The sequence below is a fragment of the Lissotriton helveticus genome, chromosome 3_1 (assembly GCF_964261635.1).
Source record: "Lissotriton helveticus chromosome 3_1, aLisHel1.1, whole genome shotgun sequence".
NCBI classification, from domain to species: domain Eukaryota; kingdom Metazoa; phylum Chordata; class Amphibia; order Caudata; family Salamandridae; genus Lissotriton; species Lissotriton helveticus.
Window position 1 is genome coordinate 956,145,935 of NC_136061.1, and position 21,117 is coordinate 956,167,051.

Here is a 21,117-nt window from a genome sequence, read left to right on the forward strand (position 1 = left end):
GGGTGGTCTGAAAGCAATTTACAATTTAATGGAATGGGTAAATTTATCTTGTTTCAGTACTCCGGGGTGTGCAATAAGCAACAACCTCGCTTTGGGTTAGACTTCCTAGACCACTATGTTGTGCCAACGCGTTTCGACCTTGCGGTTGTGGGACCAACACGTGAATTTATATTAAGGTTTTCATCAGGGCTGGATTTGAATGTTGTAGGACGAGTTTTGAATATCTAGAAAAGAATATTGTAGAAAGGTTTATTTTAGGTTGCCTTCCCTTCCTGTATCTTAGAAATGTAGAGTGGCACATTTATATATATATATATATGGTTTATACATACCGTCTTAGTAGCTTCAGGTCAGTGTATTTCTCAACTACCTGTTGGGATGGAGAGTGTAAATGTCATTGCTATCTCATTTTCTGGAAAAATACCGCAATTTTATGGGACCATTATAGTTAGTGTACATACCCTCTCTCATATGTTTGTGTTTGTTTCCACAGTCCGTTTTTTTGTCGCTACTTCTTTCAACTGTATGTGGAGAAGGAGATAGGAAAGAGGACAAGAAAATGTAATGGCGCTATTGGGCCCCTTGTATGTCTCTTTGAAGTGCTCATTTTTAGGAGAAAAAGGCCCCTTGTGCTTCGGAGTTGTAGAGTGAAGCTGTACCCGTGCCTCAAGTGCTCCCCAGACGGAAAATGCTGGTTGCGCGGGGATAATTTCTTGTGCACATATTGCATGTATTGTATCACCGCTGTGGTAATTGTATTGATTGCCAGTGGACAGGGGTGGAGGTGCTCGTTGTTCGTACGTGCCTGAATCCGAGGTGGTCCCGCTTCGTGATGTTACCGTGTCATGCCTGGTGACATTGTCGGGTACAGTGTTAAATGCGCAGGGTTTACCTGGTATTTTATGCCGTGGACGGTAGGAGTCCTTGGTGATCCTAAGGGTGTAACCACCTTTCTCTTCTTTAGTCCGTGTCTCCTGTTTCAGGCAGGCTCGCGCTCTAGCTGGATGGCGTCTGACGTCAGTGGGATTGCTTTGTTTTCTATTTAGGTCACGTGCACGGGAGGCCTGCGTGTGCGCAGTTCTGGCCTGAAAATTGTAGTTTTCTGCATACTTTCGTTTTTATCGTGGACGCTTATGGAGCAATTAAATCCGTACCATACATCTTTGTCAGTGCTTAGCGTTGCAGGTGCCTGGTTACAGGGGTCTGTTTGCTTATTTCTGTTGCAAAAAACTGTATCCTCATTTTTTGTTGTTTGTTGTTTTTGTGTTTTTTGTCGTTGCAGAAAAACGCACTGTGCAATCCTTATCTTTTGGTTTATATCACATGGTTCTTAGGGTATAAAAAATTCTGCATGTTTGTGCGCATTTGGTTTTTGTTGTGAGCATTTTTGGTCAAATGCTGGTCAAGGGGTGTACAGTTTTAAAGAAGCTGCAGGGGTCTCATAGGGGATTTATCAGCGGTCCTTGCGATGTATTTATCCACAATTTGTGATCTCCGACATCTCGTTGAGTCTGTTTTCCATAGTACCTAAAAAGAGGATGAATTTTGCTTCGGTTTTCGATAGGATGTTCTCGACATCGCTTCCAAAAACATGTCGTAGCACTGTCCACTTCATTTCATTTGGGCCATGTCCCATTTCCACACAGTAAGCCACCATCGGTGCATTAGGTGTTTTGCATTTTATTCTTGAACGATGTTGTGTGATTCTTTTTTTGATGGGCTGACTCGTTTTGCCAATATATGCCTTGGCACAAGGGCATATTATGCAATAGACGACGTTGTGAGTATTACAATTTGTAAATTCGTCGTGTTTGATGTATTTATTGCCACAGGTGAATTTGGTTCGTTCTATTGTATTTGCACATGAAACGCAATTACCACATTTCTTATGCCCTTTGATTGGTGGTAATGCCAGCATCGAACGTAATGACGTTTCTTGTTTTTCAGCTTTTGTGTTTGCATGCACTAGTTTATCTTTAAGACTAGAATACTTTTTAGTGCAAAAATGGGGACTTGTTTAAATGGTTCCAGACTTTTTAAAGTGTTCCAGTTTTTTTTGATGATCTTTTGTACTTCGTTCGTGGCACCTGAGAAGGTTGTAACACAAACCAAGGGGGTTGTGTTTTTCTTTGTTTTCGGCATTAGTAGGGTTTCTCTGGGGGTGTACCATGCCCTTTTCATGGCTTTCTTTAATAGTTTCTTCGGATAGTTCCTCTCTATTAGTTTATTTACCAAGATACCAGCATTGTCAAAATAATCTTGTCTTTTTTTACACTTTCGTGGAATTTGGAGGAACTGGCTCAGCGGAAGATTTTCTCTTAGATTTCGCTGGTGAAAGCTCCCGAAGTGGAGAAATGTATTTCTGTTGGTCTCCTTGACATAGAGGGTGGTATATATGTGGCCTTCCTCATGTTTTATTAATAGGTCCAAAAAGTTGATCCCGGCTTGCTCATACCGAGGGTGAATTGCATATCCGGATGTCGGTCATTCAACCATCTCACAAATGTTTGAAGCTGATTTTCGCTTCCACGCCAGAGCATAAAAACATTGGCTAAATACCGATGCCACATCTTATGTGACCATCATGCGGATTGTTATTATAAATCCACTGTTCCTCATAAAGAGCCATAAACATTATGACCATTTCTGGAGCGAAGGGGCACCCCATCGCGGTCCCCTTCACTTGTAGAAATTGGATGTCGTTGAAGGTGAAAAAATTGTTTTTTAGGCACATTTCTGCCAATTGAAGCAGAAAGTCTGTAGGTACATTACGGTCTTTCTCTTTTTTTCCAAAAATACTTGTAGGGATTCTAGGCCTGCTTCTTGGGGAATGTTAGAGTACAGGCTCACGATGTCTAATGTGACAAGTATTTCTTGGTCTTGTTCGAACAGCTGATCTTCTAAGAGCGTGATCGCCTGTAGGGTATCCTTGATGTGACTGGTCGTATTGCTTACTAATGGTTTCAGAAAGGTGTCCACATATTTGGCTGGTCGCTCGAGTATTGAATTCACCCCTGAGATTATTGGTCTCCCTGAGAGGTTATTTTGGTCTTTATGGATTTTTGGTAAGATGTACATTAGGGGTGTCCTTGGGTTTTCGTTTATGAGGTACTTAGCCTCTTACTTTGAAAGCCATCCTTCCTCTTCTCCCAGGGTGACCAAAAGCTCCAATTTGCCCTTGATTTTTTTATTCCAGTATTCATTGGTTCTTCTGTAATATTGTTCATTGTTCAATTGTCTTCTCACTTCTGCTTCATACATATCTCGTTGCAATAGTACCACTCCTCCGCCTTTGTCGACAGGCTTGATTATAATCTGGTAATTTTGCTTCAAGTTGTCCAATGCCATTTTTTCATTTTTGGGAAGGTTCCATTTCGTGTATATCCTCTTATTCTCTAAGGAAGACAGATCTCTTAGAACATTCTTTTCAAATGTCAATAGTTCTATTGGCATATTTGTTGTATTTGGAAAGAAAGTGCAGGGATTTTTCAGGCCCGAATAGTTTCTTTCTGTCTGATCTGGTCGATCTTCAAAGAAAATTTTTAATCTCATTTTTCGGAAGAGTTGTATCACTTCTAATTTTGTTTGACCTATGTCTGGTTTGATTGTAGGAATAAAAGAGAGCCCTCTTTGTAATACTTTCACTTCATCTTTAGATAGTTCATGGGTCGTCAAGTTGTAAATTGCGCTGTTGTCTTTCCTCACCATCGATAGACTCTCCTTCTCGTGGTTATCTCCCCCTGGTATTGATTGGATTGAGGATTGTACCAGAAATTGGCTCTTGCTCGCCCCCTTGGTCGTCGGTTGCCTCTTTCTAAAAAAGGCGCCAGCTGGTAGTATTGTGCTGGAGGGTTGTTACTGTTGTTGGTTGACGTCTCCGTGTCGCTTGTACTTTCTGAAAGGAAAGATGCGTGAGAAAAAGTGAGAAACTGATGTCTACTTCTTCCTCCCGTATATTCGTAGTGCTCCTGTATTTTGGGGCTGTTTGAAATAGTCTTTATCCAGATAGGGATATGTCTTTTTTTCTGAGAAATAACTGATGTCCTTTTGAAGCTTTGATCTTTTAGCGTCTTCCGTATTTTTCTTGAAGGTCTCGTTTTCTTTATCAAGTTTTTCTAATAATGCCTTAGCGTTTGCTACTGCTGAGTTATTTAGGAAAGCTTCTTCCAGTTCTTTAATTAGTTCGAGTTCTTTAACCCTTTAGGTGCTGCCGTCGGCCAACGGTCGTCACGGGCACTACCTCCCCAGTGCTGCGTGCGACCGCTGGACGTCCAGTTCAGCACTGGATAATGGACAGCGCAGCACTGGGGAGGTTTGTTTACTAGCTCCTAAGGTGTTAAGACTGAGTCTTTCTGCAGTTTTTATGGAGTAGAACATCCAATTTCTGGAACACTTGGTTCCAATATGACTGAATCATTCAAGATATTCCGGCTGCTCGGTGAATATCACAGGGACATTCTTCACCTGGAGTCCTGCGGGTATTGTCCCTGCTCGGAGGTGTTCCAGTAACACTTCACCGTGGAGGGCAGTCCGTATCTGCTTCTTTTTTAGTCTGGTTATTTTTTCTAGATCTGATTGTTGTCCTGAGTTGGCTACAGTGTTCCCTAGGATGAGTGTAGACGGACGTCTTAAAAGTTCTTCTATATCTTCCTCTCTGATACTTAATGTTTTAGGTTCGGACATTTACAGGTAGTTTTGACGATATGATATGGAATATTTGCCAGTCAGCAGTAATTTCCTATCTGGAGATGTATACGGATGAACTATAACAGCAATGTGATGGTGCCCTGCAAAATGGGGAGGGGACAAACAGAGTGAGATGGCAAACCCAAACAAAAACCAAAAACGGAAGGGGAATGTCCTAATATATGTACAGCATGTCAATTGTAACCATAAGCCAATTGTGATGACTGTTACTGTCTTTTGTTGCTGTACTTATATTACAGTAAAACAATTATTTAAAAAAAAAAAAGACAAATAAACATGTTGCTCCTCTTGCACGTCTTAAGATGGCATAGCATTTTGATGCATTACCAGATTTACTATTCTTAGTAAATCTGGGAATGTGCCAAAATCCATTGATTGATGCGTGGGAACACTGACGCTCAACCCATGGAACGCCTTCCCAAATCAGTGTAGCTCAAGCCAGCGACTTGCGATGCCTTATGTTACTCAAGATTTACTAAGCCACACAGAGCTACACAAGGTGGCTTTGAGTGGTTTAGGAAGTCTGACTTAAGGGTGTGCGTTGCCTTGCTTCATCTTGCATGACGCAATGGCAATGCAAGCCCTTAGAAATTCTGAACTTATGTGTGGGATCCTGTGTTGAGGTTTTGGAAGATGCAATGTGGAAGGGGTCTATCATCTTAATGATATAAATGGCATATTCTAATCAAAAGCTATCGCTCTGCCCCTAGCAGTATGTTCTTGCAGTAGTTTCTAATTAAAAGCAGTCCATTGAGCTTCAGGGTGAAAGGCAACTTCTTGCTAAGCGTCATCTGAAATAGGTTTTTGGTCCAGGTTCACTTTTTATTTTTTTTACTAGGGCAATACATTTTATTGGGAGATATACATTGTAGTGGGTGTTTATGTGTGAATTAGTCCAGCAGCTAATTATCTACTGGTGCAGCAATAGAGCTTATGTGACTTCAGGCTTGCAGGTCAATGCTGTGATGTCAAGGATGGGGCAGGTAGTGGCTGCCCCATTACCGAATTTCGGCCGTTACCGACCGGTATTAGGCATTTCAGAAGTAGGGGCCTAATTCAAGGATTCTGTAATTTACTGAATCGGTAATTTAAGGAATCGGTAAATTATCGAATTCTTAAATACTGATTCGGTAAATTCCCGAATCCCTAATGTAGGGAGCACTCAAGTGAGTGCATTCCTCATTTAAGGATTCGTTATTTACCACCAACTACAAGTTGGTGGTAAAAATCGAAAACCGTTAAAAAAGCTATTTTAGGCTTTATTAACAGTGCCATGTGGCAGACATACATGCCCTTAGGGGAATGTATGTGTGCCACATATGCACCCATGCACTATTCAGGGGTGCAACAGGGTGTCAATGTGACACCCTGCCACCCTTGCAAGTCTTCCCCTTATTACCGATTCGGTATATACCGAATCGTAATTCCTATTAATTACTATGGGCCTCAAGGCCCATAGGAATTAATGGGGAATACCGAATCAGTATTTACCGAATTTTACCGATTCTGTAAAAATTACCAAATCAATACCTACATACCATTTACCGATTCTAAAATACTGAATCAGTAAGATTGGGTATTTTAGAATCAGTAAATAGTATTTACCTACATATGGCCCTTAGTTCTTTCCAAGGTTCCCTGAAAAACCATTCCTGATCTGAAGATCAAGGGTAGCTCGTATTTAAAATGCGACCAGAGGACCTGCCAATGGTTGGCATGGGATAGCAACAAGGCTCCTGAAATGTTTGCTCTAGCCACTATGACCATTCATCCTATAATAGGAAGCATTGCTGTTACAGATGCACTCTATGATTATACAATCATGGTTGAGTAATCAGGATCTAAATATGTATCTCTAACATGATAACATCTATTTACCTGACTAAACACAAGCAGCAGATGGTACCAAAGTTACTGGAATGAATGATGAATTAGTGTGCCCTATAAAGTTGAGGGCCCTGAGTTCCTATGTTAGCATTAGGAAGATTCTAATATAGGCTCATAAAAATTCCTCATTATGGACAAAGTGCCTTAGTTACTCTATGAACCTTGGGAACCTCACTGGTAGGGGCACAACATAGCTTTGCTATAGCAGTCATAAACTTCAAGGGTAAGATACTTTACTATATTTACAGATTGATAGGTTGACACGTGTCGTTTGGCACTATATGTACAAGGATTATAAAGACAGTAGGGGTTCAGGGTTCAGTAGGAAAGTCTGAGGTTTTCCTTGGGAGCAAAAGCAAATCAAACCAGCTTCAAACATAAATGTAAAAGAGATTAGTGGCAGCCAGGTCCTTTGGAATGGGCAGTAGAAAACTAATACGCAGATGGCAAAACCATCTCTAGCCTGATTGACCTGTCTGTCATAAACATAATTTACTGGGTTTTTGAAAAAGCCGTTGTGTGAGCCAACCTGGAAGCAATGGGATACATACAATCACAAATAAAAACAAACAGCTCTTTTGATATATTGGGGTCCAAAATATGAACCCAATCACTCGAGCATAGCCTTTAAGTTGTGTTTTAAAGGCAGCAGTATCGCTGTGACCATGTAAACATCTTTAGGTTCATACCAGTGCACCCAATTCAGCTTCCCTTCATAAGCTAGTTAGTGCACCATGTGATATCGGTGATTTCTTAGCTTAAGAGGTTTAGGGGCATATTTACCAGCCCCTATTGCCACCACAACCTAAAGTGTCTCTATGGCTTCTAGTGTTGCTTTTTTCAAATGAGAATGGTAAAGTCTGCATTTTTTAGTCTGATTTGGGAATGATATTTCCGAGGTTTCCTTCAAATATGTTCCAAAGTACAATTTGAACATTTTGGTTGAGAATCAATATTTCGAATATTTAATAAATGTACAGGTGGATATGTTGTGAGAGGCAATGCAAGGTTTGAGAGTTGAAATTCTGGAGTAGATGTGTGTATTTCTTTAAAGGCATTGAAAAATGTGATAAATATGAGGTAATCGGATTACAGCACATGTTTACAAACAACCTTGTATAGAGTAGCATTTTATTATACATAGTGCTACAGATTTACCGGTCACCAATACTCCACAATTTGGGCTTACTCCCACATCGTGGCTTCAGCCACTCCTGTACGGGAAGGAACAACTCTCCGACTTACTTCTGATATCCATAGAGCGCTGGTAGATGCGGCTCTCTGCGTGGGGCAGGGCCAGACTGGTCAGTAGCAGGCAGAGCAAGCAAACTGGCAGCAATTTCATTCCTTCCTCCTCTTCCAGGCCTGGGGGCGCTCGTGCCAGAATTCTATCAAACTCGTCCACCTCAGCCAGGGCGTAGCCAGGAACCTATAATCATAGAGGACAGAGGGAGGAGTTACCAGTGTTGAGGTCACCAACTGGAGTCTTATCCATTTGCAAAATCTGCACATATAATTAACATATACATAGTGTCGATAAATGGGACTGGCAGTCCCATCTAGCCTGCTCAAGTCCTCACCTGTTACAGACCAGACACACCATCACCAAAACTTTATTGTATTAAGTTAATAAAAACCCTAACAATATTGCCATATACACAAAACTACATAAATAGCACGTAAAATAATAAATGAAATGTAACACATGATTACTAATGATTTCTTAAAAGTTATAGTCGCGACGAGGTCTGACGCTTCCTAAGTGTTGAGTTGGGTCTCAAGCTTTGGCTTTGCATTCACGTGATCCACTATGGCAGTTCCAGCACTTTTGGAATTTTGCTACTGAGTTTTTCACCTTCACTCTTCTTGAAAAGTGATTCTACAAATTGCAGCATTGCAGCGTTGTGATTGTTTTGTGGGGCCAGGCTTCGCTTCAGTCTGGAGAAGAGCAGCAGCAAAGACGTGAGACCCAGCGCTGTGGTAAGTTTTAAATTTATTTGTAATTAAAAATAAATAAATGTTCAACTCTATCCCCCCTACCCCTGTGCGAATTGCCCGCCTGTCCCGCAACCCGCGAGCCATGCCGGCCGTGACTGAGCACACTTACGGATCATCTTGATAACCTCCTTAAGAAATACGTCATATTTAATTTCCTTTTCTCATTCCAAACTCGTGAAAGGACCTAACCCACTACAAACCGCTTCCTGAACAGATGCTACTGCTTCTTCGGCATCAAAGTTCCTCATAGCCAGTCCATCTACCACTTTCCAATCCAATGGCAATCTTGAAAGGCAATCCATCTGTGAATTCTTCCATCTCTGAAGAAATTCCATCCCATATAAGTATACTTGTAGTCTTGTAGCTAACTTGGCTAGTCTGCTGACCCCCTACCTGCTCCTCCAGATGGCAACATTTTGATCATGGGCTTATGATCAGTCCGTGTAGCAAAATGCAGCCCCCATAACTACCCTCACAGCAGCTAAAGCTTCAATCTATATTACAGAATAGTTCCTTTCTGCCTGTGTGAGTGTGTGCGATGCAAATGCAACCGTCTTTTCTTTTCCTCCATGTATTTGAGACACCTCAGCTCCCAACCCGGTGGCGCCGGCATTCACTGTGAGTACAGACTTCAATTTTACATCAAAAGCACTAAGAATCCCTGTATTACAAATCTCATTTTTAGGTCGAGCAGACTACTCTCAATGCGTGAGCATTGAGAGTCTGCTACAGACCTAATGTGGCCCGTATTCAGGAGAGTGGACAGCTACCAGACGCGCGCTTTGACGAGGTCAGATTTCACCTCGGGAGCGAGCGTCTGGTAGCTGCGCATGCGCGAATCAAATCCCTTGCTCACACACACACAGGCAGCCCCCACCCCTCTGCATGCACGCACACACACAGGCGCGCGCATGCACACGCAGGCATACGACACACATACAGGCACACATACAGGCACACTATCCCCTACCTCGCATTCTCTCTCAATCACACAGTCACGCATGCGCACACACATTCCCACACGCACACACGCGCGCACACACTCCCCCTCCCCCACCACTCCCAGGCATACACACAGGCACGCACGCACGCACTTCACTTCAGCCCTGGGCCCCACTCACCGACTGCGCTCTTCCGGCGGGCTCCTCTCGCGCTCCGCGCCTCACGGCGCGTCTCGTCTCCTCTTCACAATCGGGGCTCCCTCAGGTCCGAGGAGCCCCACAACAGACGCCACACTCCTCCTTCTCCCCGGCCCCCTCCTGGGGACCCGGGCTGATTCGGACAGGCAGGGCGCTCCATGCGCCGGCAGCTCGCGGACCTCGGGAGGCGGGACTTCCGGTCGGCCGCAACCGGATTGGCCGGCCGGCCAAGAGCTTCCGGGTCGCCGCGGGACTTGTTTGTTTAATGAGTTTCTCTCGCTGCAGGCACGACATGGGCTACTTCAGCTGGTTTCACTTTGTGCTGGCGAATCCATTGCTTCGCCTCCTGTTCTGGTGCGGATACCGGCCCGGTGCGTTGGTTAGGTCACAAGGACCGATCTAGGATGGTTTGGAGGGTGACGGCGCACACTTTCATCATTATTTTTAAATTACTGCAGGGGCGCCGTGCTTTGTATTAGCACTGCGCCTGCTTTTATAAAAAAAAATTCTCTCCTCGGAAACGTGCCTTTGTGCCGCCATTCACATGTTAAATTATATACACGGGTGCCGTACTTTTTATTTTAGCACAGCGTCCGCTTTCAGCATTATTTTTAAATTACTGCACAGGCGCCGTGCTTTGTATTAGCACAGCGCCCGCTTTTATATTTTTTACACATTGTGCTCACGAACCCATCGCCTCTCCTCGTTCCTGTTGCTATGCGGGCTCTGATCAGCTGTTTGATTGTCCTAAGCTACTCTTCGAATGCCCAGCTGCTCATCCCCAGGATCCACTCATTTGCTCCACACTTCAGCGCAGTTTGAAAAAGCCAATCAGGAGGGCACTGTGGGTGGAGCTGCCATGCTTTGCCTGGAGGCTCTTCACAGAGCAACGATTGAAACTACAGTCATCATCCCGCTGCAGCTTCAGTGTGGGTCTACCTGTAGGCCATTTCAGAGGGTGAATGTACAGGGTCCGAAGCTACAGAAGTCCTATATTGTGATATTAAAGTCCACAGCTGAATTTGGTAAACTGATTCAATAATGATATACTTTGATATACAAAAATGAAGTGCAGAAATCTTGTGCCACTGTTATAAAATAAATCATTTATTTTCCAGTACAAGCACATTTAATATTTCCCTTCAAAAACAAGAAAACATAAAAATAATACTTTGGTAAAAGGATTTGCTATTTTGTATAGGCACACTTGTGCTCTGTTTCCTATAACAGTTACATTTCATTGGAAAGATGTCCGCCAAATGTTAATATACATGTGTCATCCTAGTCCTCTTACTGTGTATATTATAACGCATGCTGTGCTGTCAATCGGAGTGCCGCTCACTGAAAAAAAGTCCCAGGAATGTATAGAATAACACTTCGCTTTAGTCTTTACTGGCCGAGGGTGGAACTTTCTAAACGTTTCTTTGACTGTGGAGACATTTTATTAGGAAGTGATTCATCAGTTCCTACTTGTTGGGTCTCGCTGGTAATGCATCCAAAGGATGCATGTGTCCAGCTGGCTGGGTCTCGCTGGTAATGCATCCAAAGGATGCATGTGTCCAGCTGGAGACGTATAGTTATCAGTCTGGGGGTAAGCAGGGACAAGAAAGTGGTCTGCGCTTTTTTCCTGGATTTGTGTGCGCGAACGCGCACGTTCCGTCCTGCGCCGCGCCATGCACTTCCCTCCCATACTCCCAGCAAGCCAGCCTAACGCGCATGCATGCACACAGACACACACACGCGCGCACACGGACTTACACAGACACGCAGGCACCCAGACAGGCACCCAGACAGGCAACCCCCTCCTCCTCCCCCACAGTCACACACGCATACACACAGACTCCAAGACACACGCACGCACGCATACACAGCCCGCCGCCGCGCGCGCACACACATGCCCCCCCCGCCCTCGCAGGCCAGCAACAAAGCGAAGCCCCACTCACCGGCTTCCTTGGTGCAGCGGCTCTCACCGGCAGCAGGACTCTTCCTCCCTTCTTCGGCACCGGGGCGCAGAGTAGGCTCCTGCCTGCTCCGGTGCTCCAAACAATCGCGGCTCTTCCGTGGGAGGCGGGGTAGGCTCCCGCCCTCCTACTTCCTGTTTCCGGTTGTCCCGCCCGGCCTGCCTGACTTCCTGGTCGCAGGCCGGCGGCGCGAGCTCTGGACGGACTGCAGCACGCGAAGATTTCCCTGCCCTCGCAGTTGTTGTAAGGTAAGAGAATACTGCAACGAATGCTTAACTTGTTTAAATCGGGGGCTCTAACATGTGTATCCTTGTGTGTTTCAGTTGCCATTGCTTCTGCTTACAGGTTTCAGAAAATCATGAGTTACGTGCCAATGCCAAGCGCGCTTTTCCTGTTTGGTCATTTCTTCAGTAGGCTTATGGTGTTTATTTTGATTTTGATTTTACTGTGCAGTGTTGGAACCTTTTTTCGAAATTAAGATATAAAAAAAGACTATTATGGTGAGACGTTTCAGGAGGCTTGCGAATTCTCAGCAGTCATTGAAGAGAGTTTAGGAAAAGAATTGTGGCCTTTTAGAGTAATGAGAATTAGCTTCAAGGAAGAAGTTGATCCAACTAAGTGTTCGTCCTTCACGAAGTTTGGCATTCATTTTCACCCATTATGAAGTTTGGCATTAATTATTCATTCAATGTTGTCTCTGCTAATTAGCTCAGGGACCTCCGCTCCGTAACATTTTGTGAACCCACAGATTCGCAAGCAGAGGACGGGGAATAGCGATTCGATTGAAGTGCACCGGTTTTCATAAGCACTTTGTCCACCTTGCACGCCTGATGCCCATCTGCTGAAGTAGGAGTCCAAGCACAATCGGCCCTTTCTATGCCCCAGCACCACATGACTACTCTGGTTCAGCGCGTGAGTCTCGAGCCTTCGTCAAATCCACCAGTCAGAACGGAAGCGTATAACCCCCTCACTAATGGCCGCATTTCCTCATTCCGGGTAAAATGTGCTCACCACGCGCACATCTAATGAACGCATTCGAGCGTCTGGCAAATACTCTTACTGAAATCATCAATCAGCGATTTAAGCCGACGAGCTCATTTGGTACAGCAGAGACCCAGTTAAAGCTGTTACTTAAAGCAGTCATTTCAAAGCGCCTTCCCCCCCTGCCATATGCTCGCCCTCAATTTATGAATGGCGATAACATATCAAATGCAGTTAAGGAGCTTTTCCGTTTGCATGAATTCTGAGGGCTTGGTGTTTCGTATCTCCAGCGACCATGTAAATACAAAACATATTGCTTTACAAATGCTATAGGTATCATATTTGCGAAAGTTATAACTATTGGCATTGTAAATGACAAAGCTATTAATTTAGCTATTTAAAAAAAAAAAACATAAATAAAAACTTTGCCATTTACAATACCAATAGCTCAAACTTTCCTAATGCGAGACCTATTGCATTGCAAATGCTTGTTAATATTGTCAACACATTTCTGTTGTTCTTCCTCCCACAAAAATATATTCCCTTTGCGCAATAGTTTTCTTAACCTTTCCGTTTTGTGTGCATACCTCTCTGCACATTTTGCGTCATTTTCTATTAGGCCTAAGAACGACCTCAATTGAGCTTTATCAACGTGGAGAGGCTTCCAACAAACACCTCTTAGGCTTAATATCACCATTAGATATTGTGTATCGAAAATATTGAATTTGTTCCGGTAATAAAGCTTCACGCTATATTACAGAATAGTTCCTTTCTGCCTGTGTGAGGGTGAGCGATTCAAATGCAACTGTCTTTTCTTTTCCTCCATGTATTTGAGACACCTCAGCTCCCAACCCGGTGGCGCCGGCATTCACTGTGAGTACAGACTTCAATTTTACATCAAAAGCACTAAGAATCCCTGTATCACAAATCTCATTTTTAATATTGTCAACACATTTCTGTTGTTCTTCCTCCCACAAAAATATATTCCCTTTGCGCAATAGTTTTCTTAACCTTTCCGTTTTGTTGCATACCTCTCTGCACATTTTGCGTCATTTTCTATTAGGCCTAAGAACGACCTCAATTGAGCTTTATCAACGTGGAAAGGCTTCCAACAAACACCTCTTAGGCTTAATATCACCATTAGATATTGTGTATCGAAAGTATTGAATTTGTTCCAGTAATAATGTACATTTTTCACGATTCAAAGTCAATCCTGACCTCCAATTTTCTCAAAACTATTCTCAAGATGTCATTGTGCTGTTCCACCATTTCACTCACCACCAAAATGTCATCTTGAAAATAGACATTTTCCATTTTCTCAAATATTTTCGTCATCATACGCTGAAATTCACATGCAGCAGACACTAATCCGGATGGCATTGAAGTGAATTGCAATGTACCTTCAGACGTTATGACTGCTGTTAAAGTTTTGGAGTCTTCATATAATCTGATATGAGGGAAAGCACTTCTCAAATCTAATTTTGAGAAATACCACCTTTCACAGATGATAACGGCTCATTAATATTTGGGAGAGGGAATCTGTCAGTATAAATATCCTGATTTAAGGATCTTAAGTCCACACAGAACCTTAGGCGGCCAACAGTTGTCTGGGTAACTATCACTGGAGGAACCAAAGGAGAAGCCTCCACAGATTCAAATATGCCTTTCTGCAACATATCATTCAATAACTATTTAACCTCACTTTTCACAGCCAAAGACACCCTTCTGAGTTTGTGTTGTTTCAGCACAGCATCCTCCTTCCTAACAATTGTATGCACACACCCTTTCAAGCATTCTAAAGATTTATCAAAGTCTCTTTGACCTCCTTTCAAGATATCTCCCAATTGAGCTTCTACCACAATCATTACTTGATTAGGTGCCCTAGGGTTAATTATGATATTGAGATCGAATTGTGCATCCATCCTAGAATAGGAGGACTATCCACCTATACATACACTTTACCTTCTATGCACCACGTTCCACACAGTATGCAAGCAACCGTGTATCCTAATAAATCAATGAATTCCCCCTGATAAACACCAGGATTAATATCTTTAGGTAACAATCCACCTTCAATCCAATGTGCCCTGAACAATCTCTCTGGAATCAGCGTATACATTGATCCAGAATCAATCATAAGTTACACCTCACACCCTAAATTTAGCTGTAGGTCTACATATTCTTCTCTTATCTCCCGACAAGGTACTTTCATCCACTCATTCTTCTACACACTGGTGTACCACCAAGATCCTGTCACCGTATCCGGAATTATCTGCCGCCTCCACTAGACTCACTCATTTATCAATCTGTGCCATCTTTGTTGCACTCCTTACACATGGGTGCATAATGACCTTTGCGTTCACATTTCTTGCAATCTTTATTGACCGCAAAATGCCTATTAGAGTCTGATATATGATTCATGCTCCCACATCGAGTACATTCTTTCACCTTATTCCTTGACAAAGAAGAAGCACCCATTTAGCATCTTTTTTTTTTTTTACTGCATTGACATCCCCTTCCATACTTTGATTATCATTAATCACCATAGTCTCATCAATAGTTTTCTCTCTTCTGTTCAAGTCCCTCATGCAACATTGTGACTCTTCAGATACTGTCCCCATTTCAACAGCCTCTTTAAGAAGGATCCTTAACCGCCCATAACCTCTCCTGAATCTTCTTTTCTTGACATTGAACAATAAGTTGGTCAAATATTAGCTCATCAGTCATAGTTCCACAACGACACTTGACAAACACCTCCCTCAGCCTTTCTACAAACTGGTCAAATGTTTCATGTTGATCTTGAGGTTGGGTGTAAAATGTATATCTTGCCATAACTAGATTAAGTTAATTCGCAAATCTGATCTCCAACCTTTTAAGTTCTTCTCTGTACACATTATCCATAGGCTGACCATTAAGACGCATTGCCACAGACAAATACTTGAAAATGCGCTGACCATCACTACTCAATGCACTTAACAAAAGAGACTTCTTTCGAGCCGGTGACAAGTTCTGCCCATCTAAAGCTGTAATGTTGTTTTCCAACATCTCCATCCTATCCTCTCAAATTATAACAGGTGACCCTATTTGCAATAAGAAAAATTGTTGACTTGTAATGTTACCCTGCGAAGCTATCTTCAACCAGTAAAACGCTGTTAAATGGCCGTAAAATGTATAATTATCCAATAAAAGTGAAGATCACAATATACACTAACTGCAAAAACAAATGATGAATGCTATGTTCAAGTCAATGCAGTAATGCACACTAATTCAATACACAAATAGCCTTTTGTGCGATCAAACATACTGGGCAGTGACCAAATCCATTGTAGGCATTACCAAACACAGCTGCAAGATGCCGCTATCAGTTGCTTGGAAAGCCATTGGTGTGCAAATCACAGCTGAAGTTGCCTGCAATTAGCCAAACTCAACAACATTCACCAACAATGAGTGTGAAGATCACCCTGAAAAATGCTTGCACCTCCTCCCACGGCCTCTGGGACATAGATTAATCTTGTGCAAGCAATACCCTCCCAAATTCAACTGTAGGCAGAAAGCGGAGTTGTGCAGTAAATCATAACCTGCACAGGTGTTGAATGGCCGAAATATACACCCAAGATGGTGTCATGTCGGTGTGAAGAGCATCACTGTTCATTGATGCTCCTACGGCAGGCCAGGCTATAAGGCCATTCACTTTTACCTGGAATGCTACCACAGCTGAACATTCACTGTCTCCACATGCGCTTGTTCTCAAGCGCTCATCGTGGACCACCAGTGGATGCCTCAAAGGTAACATTAATGAAGAATTATAGTACCTTCCACTAATAATCCTCCAATACAGTGCCCCACAACCGTCTCACGCCACCATACGACTCCTCCACCGTTGCTGTGGCTTGACCCCATGTCCACGCTGTTCGGCTTCTGTCTCGCACCTCACACCAGGATCACCCAGGTTGTGTGCTGGCTCCTAACACACACGTCACTGTGATAAATCGCCGCAAAAAATGTTGTAAGGAAGATTGGGTGAACACAGGACACCAGTAATCTTTTTGATAACATTTATTGGAGGACACAACTAGGAGATGATCCTCTCGAAGGAGTCAGGCGTAACTGACTCTCGCGGAACACTTGACGCCTCACATTCTAGAAGTGCTTATGCACACATAAAACTGAAATCATAACACTATCCACGACTGAACAAAACACTCTTGATGTGGACACTAGAACTAAACACACTCCAAAATGTTGTTTTCCTCTAGGTCATCTCTGTCCAGCCAGTGGTCATTAAAAGCTGCCTGCAGTAGGTCGATGATTCAGTCTTACAGACGTTGAATGCCTTGTGGATTGTGGAATCTAGATCCACACCCTGACAGACCATCTGTGGTTCCCTGTGCTTCCTGTGCTGCCACCCTTCTGTTTTGTGTACGCTGAAAGCCTGCGCTGCTACCCATTGACTTTTTTGAGGGGAAAGGAGATTTCTTTCATCAAAACATTCATAAACGAATAGAAAATAGAAAACGAGCAACAACTCTGTGGATTCTGTCACTTGCCCACACACCATCTTTAAAAGTGTTTCTGATGCCCAATTTATAGGTGCACTGTAGTAGGATGAAGAGAAATCTGTATCTTGATTATTTCCTTCCAACAGCACTCCTAGAACAGAAAGCCTAAATGGCCAGTCTGAGAACCGTGAAACAAAGAATGCTCAGGTTGGGAGCATACAAAACAGAAACCACAGGACACATGTGTAAAGGGACCCAAGCCTGGTGAAGCCTGTGGAGGTTATATGGATTAACTGGGATTGGATTAGATGAAAATTATAAAATAGGCAGACCCATTTGACCAGTCCGTCCTAACACCCAGACTCTGAATACTTTCTAACTGAGGCTTTATCATCTTTTTTATTGTTTCGTGGGTCTATCAATTGACTTAGACTTAAAGTCCCTTTCTATTCTGGCCATTCTTAGTCCAACAGGATTCCACATGTGTGTGCTCTGAAGCTTCCAATCGGTAGTTATTAGCACATTACAAATGCCCTAAATAAATACATAGATAATAAATACATTGGCCTGTAAGCAATTGCAGCGACTTGGCATCACATGCCCAAGCCTCTTTGGTTAGTGAGTGCAAGCTAAAAACTGAAAGGTGTGCTTCCCCGCTGATGCAAATACGTCTAACTTATGTGTCAATACAATCACTTGTTTGTCTGCGTATGCACGTGTCTGTGTGTCCCTGGATGAGATGGACAAAGAAGCAGAAAGAAGCAGAGAATCCAACCTCTGTGAAGCTCTCTCCAATTAGATGGTTGTGCTGCCTCTGGCCGAGACCATTCTTTCTGGATTGAAAGCTAAGTTAAGGAGTACCTCTATTCCCAGATAGACATCTGCGGCTTTAACTATTGAGAGCCAAGGGAAACCCCATTGTACCTTTGGGAAGACTCTATTACTGCTGTTGCAGCAAGGCTTGTTGAAGATGATGAGGACCAAGATCCAATGCTTAACTGAGACACCATGTACCTGGAGATGGTGCAGCAGAAGCTTTAGACCACTTATGTGGTTGAAACTACAAAGCCACGAAGATGACAGAATTACCTTGCTGTTTTTTCTAATTCCCACAGGAGCTTAGATAGATGGGTATACACGAGGTTTATCCATTCAAGAGTCAAGTGCCCTCATCTGAGGCCCCTTTGAAGCATGCATTGATGTGGCCAGGCCCCTGAACTGGTAGAATTTAGGCTTTTCCGCAGATGGTTTAGACCTCAAATGACTGGCATGTTCTGAAAATTAGCATGGGCTCTTGATTCACCTTTAAAGGAGAATGAGAAGAAATTAACCAGTTGTCTAGGCATAGGAAACTCCTTATATTTTAATGTGCAAAATGACAATCAGCGCAGCCATTACCCATTAAACCTTCTTTGGGTGGAGAATAGACAGAAAGTCATGGTTATAAGCGATAATTAAGGGATTCCACAGAAAATCTCTGATCACACATATCGGGATGTGTAGTTATGCAACTTGCATGTCCAGAACGGACAGGAAGACTGCTAACTGAATATAGCATCATAATTTAAATTGAATTGCTTAGTGTAGCATGTGTTTTATCATCTGTTTAAGACCTAATATTACACAATACTTCGCTTATGGCTGTTAGATTAAAAATATCCAGAAGGAGCCATCTAATATACTTTCCACCAGGAAATAAGGCTTTAGACGAGCATCCCACATTCATTCAAAGATATGCTACATAGTTGCTATCAGATTACTCCTAGCAGTACTTAGCACCAAAGTGCACCGTGCACAAATATCCAACAGAGCACATAAGAGGGAACATCTCACATTCACCAACACAACTCAAATATGCCAGGCAGCCAAGAGCACCAGGCCTAGACTGGCGCTAACTTCCAAGCAATGGACTAGTTGAAGGCCTAAGATGTGAGTAGGTAATTTTAGAAAGTTCTCCAGCAAACCTCATATGCTCATCACTAATTGAGCATGTCACCCTGACTCAACCTGAGACTAACCAGAATGAAGTATATGACATGACATAATATTGCAAGATTTGCATGACATAACATACAATAAAATAACAAAATATTATTGCAGCAATATCTGGATACGTTTCAGCTTGGTTGCCTTTTTAACTAAACTTCCTGCCAATGGAACAGATGTGAAATACCATTGCACTTAATGGGACTAGAAATTGATGGCATCTCTACAGCAGCTATGCTAAGCATGAAACTTCGGTCCTTGGGTTTCTTGAGGGTTCTTGAAGTACCTAACAGCATGTACTGACCGAAAAGGAAGGAAACCAAATCACACAATATGCAAAAATCACCACTGTGGCCTTTACAAAGGGGTACAGAAAATTCCCCCATTGTGATAGACAAGGAGAGTCTGAGTAGAGACTGCAACCACACTCCATGCTTATGGTAAGAGGGAGTATATCTTAAAACAGTTTGGAGAAAATGCTAAATGCTGCTATAAATAATTTTGAGGTAATGGCTGATTCCTGCCTTTCTCAGAGGTGAGGAGTGACATGCAACGCGACCAGAATGTGATGCGATAAGGAAAACAGACGAGGATGTAATGAATACAGCTGAAACCTACTGTACCTTTAGCAGATGGTCTGAGGTTTTCTATTTTGGGAGGCGACAGTGTAGACTATTTTCATAATCTAGTCTGGAGATTTGCAAATGTTCAATTGATAATGAATCTTTCAAATTAGGGATTCATTAATGGATAGTCTTTATTTGCTATGGCTCTAAAACACCAACTTCAGTGTTACCCGTAAGGAAAATCGGCTTCTGTAGCTGGTTCTAAAGAAGGTTATTATAGGCAGCTCTGCCTCACACACCCAACAGTTATATCAAGGCTCTGCAAAATCCTGGGAGGAAGGTCTGTAAAGATGCTCTGTGCTGGATTGACTGCAAGTTGAAAATGGGAAGATACATTGAAATGCGGTTGGCTTTGCTTCCCAACTGTGCTTCCAAAGTAGGATAAAGACAGCACTCATGATCCTGTAACGTGTTCTTCATCTGGACTTCAAGAAGACGCTATATTGCCCTCCCCAGGGTGGTGATGATGACAAGGAGGACAGTGAGCAAAACCCAGCAGACTAAGGCTTGCATGGAGGATAGTTTGAGAAAACAAATCACCATGATGTAATAGACACCTCAGTTGGCTGACCAATTCAAAGCTGTTCTCTTAGATTCTAGAAACATTTAAACCACCTTTGCAGCCTATCTGGTCCTAGAGATAGTTGGATTTTAAGTCACAGTTGGATCATGACCAGAAATCATATTTCCACAGTTTCAGTAAGTTATTTGATGAGACCAGTGGGTGGCGAGACACTCCTTGGTTTCCCTTCACATTGAATATTTAGATAGTGACGAACTGTTTAAGAGATATAGGTTGTTAAGTTTGGTGTCCCCAGAGGATGTTCTTGGATGCTAGCCCAACTCTAGCACCAGTAGTCAACTAGATGGATGGAAAGAAGCTGTGACTACGTTTATATAGAACACATCGCAGATACCCTTTATTGATATTTACTACCTGTTGCCTGACGTGTGCCCGACCATCATTTAAGAAAAAAGATACATTATTAATGTCACCTTAAAATGCATGTAATTATGTTCCTGCCTTATGAAACCAGGCAAGCCATTACACTGAGTATGCACCATGTATGAGCTCAGTAGCTTCTTTGAAGAAGCAAGTTCTACTTTTACCTTCACGCATACTGGTCTCAACCCCCAATTACAGCTGTGCGTGCCATATATAGGTACTTTAAATTGTATCCTGTCTTACACTTTAAACCAGAGGCTGTCTATCTGGGATGTAATGACATGCTCACAATTAGATAGTTCTACTATCAACTTTACCCCACAGTTTTTGGCACAATTTTTGGTAACCAGTAATCATGATAGCGGTGGTTTTGGAGCCCAACCATAG

The 21,117-nt window shown here is 42.8% G+C and overlaps 1 protein-coding gene across 1 annotated transcript in view; it reads right to left on the reverse strand.

Annotated features, from left to right (window-relative positions):
- The window catches only part of PRLH (prolactin releasing hormone), a 94,083-nt gene that overhangs the window by 13,857 nt on the left and 59,109 nt on the right, over nt 1–21,117 (reverse strand). The window contains exon 2 of the mRNA XM_078683811.1: nt 7,840–8,023. Within this exon, the coding sequence (XP_078539937.1) occupies nt 7,840–7,939 (100 nt within the window). The 5' untranslated portion in view covers nt 7,940–8,023. The remainder of the gene's footprint in view (nt 1–7,839; nt 8,024–21,117) is intronic.